At 46.5% G+C, this 8168-nt stretch overlaps 1 protein-coding gene across 1 annotated transcript; it reads right to left on the bottom strand.

Annotated features, from left to right (window-relative positions):
• Positions 1–520: 520 nt before the first annotated feature.
• LOC120019488 (sodium-dependent multivitamin transporter-like) lies at positions 521–5475 on the bottom strand. The gene is made up of 14 exons (XM_038962787.1): positions 5099–5475; positions 4629–4694; positions 4323–4374; positions 4081–4148; positions 3808–3962; positions 3539–3679; positions 3292–3421; positions 2569–2657; positions 2250–2362; positions 1930–1997; positions 1659–1745; positions 1276–1463; positions 879–1104; positions 521–717 (listed from the first exon to the last, which is right to left on the bottom strand). The coding sequence occupies exons 1-14, from the start codon at positions 5444–5446 to the stop codon at positions 538–540; spliced, it is 1911 nt and encodes a 636-aa protein (XP_038818715.1). The 5' UTR covers positions 5447–5475; the 3' UTR covers positions 521–537.
• Positions 5476–8168: the final 2693 nt, after the last annotated feature.

Below are 8168 nucleotides of genomic sequence, written 5' to 3'. Positions count from 1 at the left end.
GTTCAGTCCAACGAGACTTCTCCTCAGCTCTGAACATGATTGCCACTTGTGTTACTTTAGTTTTTCTCCATCCAGGAATCCACCTCGATTCAGACATTTTGGCTCTTCTCAAAACTCCAGCTTCATAACTAGTGATTTCCAGTTACTTCAGTTCAGGACAACTGACCAGTGCCTTCGTTAATGAGGTACTAATGAATTCAAGATACCCCTGGACCCCCATCCACTAACCACATTTTATTACACTATTCTTCAATCTAGCAAAGGACTCTGGTTCTGACTCTCTTAACCACCAGAGATTTGTGGTGTATCAGTTTTTCCAGGAAGTAAGGGTCAGAGGTGAAACTCCCTGTTCCTCCACATTGACCCTGTGGTGCTTGATGGAAGTCATGTCCAGGAACCCTGGGTCTCCATTGCCCTCCGGTCCTATGTGGATCTTCTCCCCTGGGGCAAAGAAAGCTGCGCAGTAGGGGGGGCTTGTGAAAGTGCTGGGGCTTGGCTGGGGGCTGTGTGTGTGTGTTGGGGGGGGGGGGGGGGGGTCTACAAGGCCGTCTCCTGCAACGTGTGAGCCAGTCGGCAGGAAGGCTGAGGGGTTGCTGTCTCCTCGTCCTCATCCTTCTCTCTCTCCGTCTCCTCAGTCTTCTCCTTCTCTTTGGGATGGGACACTCCATTGCTCTCCTTCCGAGCCATCTGGTAAGGATGCGTGTTGATAGCTTTGGGCTGAATTACATTTAGAAAGATGAAGAAATGAAGCAGCAAGCGGCTATCACAATTACTGTAAAGTGCATTCACAATTACTACTCCGTAACAATGTTACGGCTGCTATGTTGTTTTCACTGGTTCATAGGCGGTATCCTCCATCTCGGAGGCCTGCAGCCTACCTTCTGCGGCAGTGGGGTGACACAGCAGAGTATCTCCCTGTAGCGTTCAGGCAGGAAGAAGAGCAGGTTGCCCAGGACAGGGTACACCGTCCCTGGGAGCAGGTCCTTCTCCTTCATAGGACCAGTCAACAGGCTGGCTATCAGTCCCACTATCACCACAGTGGTAGAGTTGTGGGCACTGTACCACAAATAGGATAGATTGTACAGGGCCTGCACACCCGTAGGCCTGGAGAGAGAAACACAGGTACGTGGTCAGATTTATATCACCATGCTTATGCAGTCATCCTTAAAACTAGTTCTAATATTTTTGGAAGGATACAATTCAAGTGCTTTATGTTTGATACTGCTGTTCTGGTTCCAATGCTATCAATTTAACGAGGACAAGAAGTCACTGTACTTTGGTTTGGCGGTGATCGAGGTAATGAGGGTGGTCATGACAGCAGTGGTCATGTTGCCGGGGAGGGGCATAGCGGTGCCGTTGATGATGTGGGGCAGAGTAGTGGGCAGCGCCATACGGGACACGAAATGACCAATGCCAATCCAGAACGACATAACCAGGCCTGCCACCAACCCTACTATCGCACCCTGTGGACAGAGAGGAAGGAACAGTTACATAAAAATCTGAAAGATCTCGCTAATTCACCACAGATGTGAAAAAAAGCCATCACAATCTTACGGTATATTTTACTGTTCAGTGAAGAAACCCGTATGTCCTCTGCTTTAGTACCCCTCAATGCCAGCCAACTTGACCCGTGTTACCAAGGCAGTGTTTTGACTTACAGTGGAGTTAGCGCAGGGGAAGAACATTCCCAGACAGAAGACGCCAAGGAGAGGACCACCCACCATCCCAAAGATACTTAATGCTGCCTGGAGGAGAGAGAGAGCGAAAAAGAGAGGTTTATCATCTTTTACTCTTATGTAATATGAAGCCTCTGTCTAAGATAGTAGTAGGTGATCCCCTAGGGGGGGCAACGTTGCTAAATGTAATTCAGCTGGGTAGAGGAGTAACCATTAACTAAAGCAAAGAGAGCAGGGGACATGGGTCAGTCACCTGCAGCACTGAGCCCATGTGAGACGCGGTGTAGGCCATGGCCAGACACACCAGCCCGTAGGCAAACGCTGGGAGAAGAAAAGAGGAAGGGAAAAACAGGTCAGGACCATAGTAGTACAATCCTGATACAGTGTACTCTACCAGAAAAAATAATATTAGATGTTTATACCTCCACAGTATTTGGACAGAGAAGTCAAAATTGGTTTGTGGACTCTATACTCCAGCAATAACTTAACAAAAAGCTTGATAAAATATGAACACTGCCTGCCACTGTTCATAAACACTGCCAGCGTGTGGCCACTCAGAGAACAGCACCTCACCCAGGCCTTTTGAGAGCAGTGTGGCTTTGGCCTCAGTCATGTCCGGGCAGTAAGGCTTGATTAGGTCCTCCATGGTTACCGTCGCTAGGGAGTTAAACGCTGATGAGATGGTACTGCAACACAAGAGGGAGGGAAGCTGAATGAGTAATGTCATGGGACTAAATAGGGTGGTGAAGTGTGTTCATAACAGTATCATAATACAACCTTTACTGGTGTACCACAACACCATGACATTAATGTAGCAGAGAAACAGTTCCTTGGGGTCTGACTAGTACTACAGACCGAGCACATGAGAGCCAGTGGCAGTTAAGTGAAGTACCTGAGAGCTCCGCTGAACAGGCAGGCGACAAACAGCCCTGGTAGGCCAGGCAGGTCCCTGAACACATCCATCACAAAGTACAGCACCATCTGCAGACAGGAAGAAACTGGCATTTAGACTGGATCAACAGAGCCAAAATGACATTTAACCAAACAATGGCCTTGACTCAAACATCTTTACAAAAGCCTTTCTTTAGCTATGATCTGAAGAGAGATAGATACATTAACTATGGCTTCAAAATGAATCAGATTCACATCGCAATACTGATACGTGCAATATTCATATCGCAAGAGATCCATATCGCATGCGATATTTTGAAACGTGTAACATCCGTTGTCTTCTCCTCTTGCGGCTGTTTCCCGTACACACCAAGTCCTGCACCCTGTCACTCAAGCAGCGCAGTTCCTCAATCCCGCTGTTAGATTCACTTTTAGTTTGCATGCGGTTCTGTTAGTGTAGGTCAAATGCAGTCAACAGATTGGAAAGCAGCATCGTTCTTGTTTGGAACACTTTGTTTCTTAATAGAAGTCATTCTACTTCTATGATCTCCACAGTTCACCCAAGAGTGTCGATCAATATCTCACGAAAAATAGCACATTTTGGTAAAACAATTATAATAATGCCCATATCGTGCTGCCCTAACATAACCACAGTCCCATCAGGATGTCAGTACAGCGAGGGACCACTAAGTGTGTTGTTATGGAGGTAGCTAGTCCTACTTGCCTGGTCGTTGGTTTTGACGTAACCCTTATCCAGTGGGCTATCCTCACCGTAACGAGCAAACATCACCAGGCCCATCAGACAGCCCAGACACAACACCACCTGCTGGCAGGGAAACACCACGTAGCACGACCTGGCGACACACCACAACGTATAATATTACCATTGTGTCTAAGCAGTTGTTCATTTTTTTGAACATGATGTAATTAATGTGAATCCAGTTCAACCGGGCGTTAGTGTTGATGCTTACATGACCGCCTCCCTCTCAGTGCGGGAGCTGAGGTACCTCTGGACCTGGGCCTGGTTGACCCCGTACAGCGCCAGCATGAGGAACACCCCGCCCACCCCCAGCGTCCAGAACGTGTGCCTCTCCGTCGGGTCAGGGTTCAGGCTGCACGGGACACAGGTCAAAGGAGAGGAGGGTTACAACACCACACACAGAGCCCACTATTAGTATCCTCTGTAACTGGTCCAGGGACAGTTTGAAGTCTCATTAGGTCAACTAAGGAAAAGACTCACTCCAGACTAGCGATGCGGCTGCCGTTGATGGCTTTCCTCCACACCTCTCCCATGCCTCCTGCCTGGTGGGCCCCCACTATGATGACCGCGAGTTGGCCAGCAAACATCACAATGGTCTGGAACACGTCTGTCCAGATGACTGCCTTCAGCCCTCCCTGACACGCAAGACAAGATATACATACTGTCTATCCAGCTGCATATAATAATTGCATTCAGAGTTGTAGGGAGATGGGTGGCTACATTGAAAATTCACTGAGGAAAAGAGACACTCACTAATGTTGTGTACAGGGTGCACACCAGACCCATGGCCAGCACTGCCCCCCAGAGGTCAAATCCAGTCACTGCAGGTGGACAGTATCAACAGCACACATCAACATAGATCACATTTACACCACACCAGTCATTCATCGTCTATAAAGCCAGAACAGGTACTAAAGCTCTCACCGAACATACTCAGTGAAACTAGCATTATTCTACCACTTTATATAGGAAATACACGTGACAGATCCCTTTACCTGCATTGAGTGCGAGTGCTGGTGCATAGAGGACCACTCCCATATAGATCACCTGCAGAGACAGTCAAACAACGGTCCAAATTCACAGGGAAGCAAACTGAGGAGGAGCCATAGGTGGTTGATTAAAATACATATCAAATACACATCAAGTGGTGAAACTTCACAGGAAAAGGGCGAGACCTACTAGTACAGAAAGTACCTATTCTGCAGAGCACAGCATGTCCAGGATATTAGTAACGTGGGAACACATCAGGAGCACTCACAGACATAACTACAACAGTCTGGAGGACACACAAATACACTCACCATCTGAAAGATAAAGGTCACGGTGCCCATGATGCGAACCGTCTTATTGAAGCGCAGCTCCAAATACTACACAATGAAGAAAAGACAGAAGGTGGGGGGAGAGAAAGAGGGAAGGAGAGACGTTAAAGCCTACCACTGATCATAAAGCATTAGTCATCTGTGACTATTCCGAGCGCAATAGAAGTGGAGATTCTAAGGGCCGGGGAACAGTCCTTTGTTGTCAGCAGCACTGTCTCGTCTGCTGTACATCGATGCTCAATGGAGAGACGTACTCTGGTTCAGCTACTCTGGTTAGCCATTGGCAAAATGAAAAAGCAGACAACATGCTGAGAATGTTGTTTTGCGTTCAACTAGCCTCCCTTGCCAGGGTTCTAGCGAGACAGAGGCACAGAGAGATACACAGCTGCACACAAACTCATCATTCACAGACACTGTTCCCTCTCTAGGTAAGGTTAAGGTTTAGAGCTCACCTCATAAGCGCTGGTGAGGCGGAGCCTGTAGAAGACAGGTATGAAGACGTGGGCGGGGACAAGCAGACCCAGGAAGTAGGAGACTCCCAGGAACCAGTACTGCGTTCCGTAGGTGTAGATCTCCGAGGGCACTCCCAGGATGGCCACGGCCGACTGGAAGGTGGCGAGCAGCGAGAGCGACACGGGCAGGCAGCTCATAGAACGGTCGGCCAATAGGAACTCCTGCGTGGTGCGCTGGCGCCCGCCGGACAGGGCGTAGAACAGGCCGATGCACGTGGACGCCACCAGCAGCAGGGCGAAGATCACATAGTCCGGCGTGGAGAAGTGCATCTGGACTACGTCCCCCATGATGCCGCGGGGTGAGGGGCTGGGAATGAGGTGGGGTTGGCCGTGGGTGGCGCAGCCCGGGTGGATGAGGACGGTGTTAGTGGACACTCACCTATATGTTTCCTCCCAGACACCGAAGTGGAAGGATAAATGCTATAGTGAGGGAGAGAGGGGAGACGGAGGGTAGTTATTCTCATCGCGGGCTCTCTTAGTTTTTCTCTACAAGCATGAAGAGCTAGATACACGCAATGCATACAGTAGGTGCTCTGATGGGAACATTTCACACCGCCCTATAACCTAATATAATTCACATCTATTCATTTTCCACTTGGTTACTCTTCCATTTCAGAGCGTCTCAGTAAGGGCTGAAAGTTCAACATTGAAACCACATGGTAAATCCTCTACAGCAGGTCCGTCTGCCATGGCAACACAGTCGGTGCTGATAAAAGTGCTAATCAAATGAGCATTAGTTGTCAAGGTTCCAACACTGACGGTTGGTGGTCTATTGACACATACCACAGTGAGTGTGAGCCAGGGCAGACTGACCTGGTCTAACTCTTTAACATTACAACAGTTAGTTCATCAGCGGCCTAACACACAATGATAAATTCCCCTCACAGTGCAACTGACAGATCACAGTGTCTGAGGTCTTCACAGTCTCTCACTCGCTCAGCGAGCAGACAGGCATTATAGTGGGGCATGCCTACACTATTTACAGTATGCCTTTTACAGCACCTCACTGATGCAAGGATAACATCCTATTGTGACCACGACTCATGCATTTACAGGACAGGGAGAATACTGATAGTTAAATAACTAATAGGCATTGAAGAGAGAATGAGGGAAAAGAGAGCGAGGGAGGGGAATATAGACAAGACAGGGAATGGAGAGAGTGGAGAGAGAGAGAGGCAGAGTGAGGGAGAGAGAGAGAGCTAATTGATACGTTTGAAGCAGGTCTTACCGTGTCAGTGGTTGGGCTGGCGAACGGTGGTCTGAGGTTGGCCGTCTCACACAGAACCTGGAACTTAATAATAGCCAAGCTGTGGGAGTGTCTTCCTCATAGGCACCAATCATAAACCCCTGTAGAAGGCAAAGGGAAGACCTGCAACAACAAAAAGTGGTTTTCATAACACAGTTACCACAGAAATAATAATTCAAAACATCTAATATAACTAGGTTATTGTTTTAAAAGTATAAGTGCACATTATAATACCAAACTTTATCCTACACACCATTTGCACTACTTACTGACAATATTTGTATTATCAACTGTCAAAACATCAGGACCCACCGCACTCTTCATCACTTTCACTGCTCTACCAGTCAAAACATGCAATACTTTCTTTCACACAACGTGCCTTTTGACGATACACCCAATACCAGCTGATCTGAACTGTCCTGTCTGAGTAACTGGCAGCTTCCTGCAGAGGGAGGAGAGTTAAGGAGATCTGGTGAGACGCTGCGCTCTCATTCGATTAGTCCTCAGAGCAAGCGGGCATGTGTTAATGCGAGAGAGTGTGTGTGAAGGTATGAGAGGGTGAGCTAGTGTAAGTAAGTGAGGGGTCACTGTGCCATGACTTCAGTCCTTACATTGTGCAATCATCATCATCATCATAATAAATGCTAGATTCCAAGGGATGCAGAAGTTTAAAGCTCTGGCTGTGTGTTAACAATAAACTACCTGACTCATTCACTCCAGGTTACACTTCAAAGTAGGACGACACAGTATGTCTGACAATAAATTATCCTCTCACGTTGCCTTTTTTTTTTATATCATATTTTTATTCAGAGTTAATAAGATATTGTACGTTTCCCATTTTTGTCTCCCCTCAACCCATCAGCCACCCCTCCAGTATGCCTTCAAACACATTTTAGAAATAAAGGCAAAGTCATTGAGGTACATATCAGAAAACAAATATGAATAGATCTAATGTAGGGTAAGGATAAAGGACTTGAATGAAACCCTACACTAGAGTAGGCCTATACAATCCTTACATAATTGATGTCATTATATTTTTACATTTAAAAATAAATCTCAATATTAAAAATGTAAAGGACATATTACTGTTCCGATACGCACCGGTAAATGGATTGGGTAATGTCAACAGGGTTGTAGTCTCTATTAGTGTGTGGCGGGCTGGTTAACACTGGGTTAAACTTATTCAAGTTAACGGTATGCATAAGACACATTTTTACTGGCAGTCGTTGACTTTCTTCTGCAGAACATACAGTGCCTTCGAAAAGTATTCAGACCCCTTGACTTATTCCACATTTTGTTAAGTTACAGCCTTATTCTAAAATATATATATATATTTTTTTAATTCTCATCAATCTACACACAATACCCCATAATGACAAAGCAAAACCAGGTTTTTAGAAATGTTAGCTAATTTAAAAAATATTTTAAAAACATTTACATAAGTATTCAGACCCTTTACTCAGTACTTTGTTGAAGCACCATTGGCAGCGATTACAGCCTCAAGTCTTCTTGGGTGTGACGCTACAAGCTTGGCACACCTGTATTTGGGGAGTTTCTCCCATTCTTCTCTGCAGATCCTCTCAAGCTATGTGTCACGTTCCTGACCTGTTTTCTCTTGTTTTGTATTTATTTAGTATGGTCAGGGCGTGAGTTGGGTGGGTTGTCTATGTGTTGTTTTCTATGTTGAGGTTTTGTGCGTTCGGCCTGGTATGATTCTCAGAGGCAGCTGTCAATCGTTGTCCCTGATTGAGAATCATACTTAGG

This window comes from Salvelinus namaycush, chromosome 24 (assembly GCF_016432855.1).
Source record: "Salvelinus namaycush isolate Seneca chromosome 24, SaNama_1.0, whole genome shotgun sequence".
In the NCBI taxonomy this organism is placed as follows: Eukaryota; Metazoa; Chordata; class Actinopteri; order Salmoniformes; family Salmonidae; genus Salvelinus; species Salvelinus namaycush.
Note: the sequence above shows the minus strand (reverse complement) of the source record. Positions and strands in the feature narration are given on the sequence as shown.

What these genes read in the sequence shown, in the direction of transcription:
- LOC120019488 (XM_038962787.1), bottom strand. Translation starts at nt 5,446, where the DNA reads ATGGGGGACGTAGTCCAGATGCACTTCTCCACGCCGGACTATGTGATC. An exon ending in GCACCCTGTACACAACATTA is followed by an intron (nt 3,963 to 4,080) that starts GTGAGTGTCTCT and finishes CTTGCGTGTCAG; the next exon opens with GGAGGGCTGAAGGCAGTCAT. An exon ending in ACGTCAAAACCAACGACCAG is followed by an intron (nt 2,658 to 3,291) that starts GCAAGTAGGACT and finishes TCCTGTCTGCAG; the next exon opens with ATGGTGCTGTACTTTGTGAT.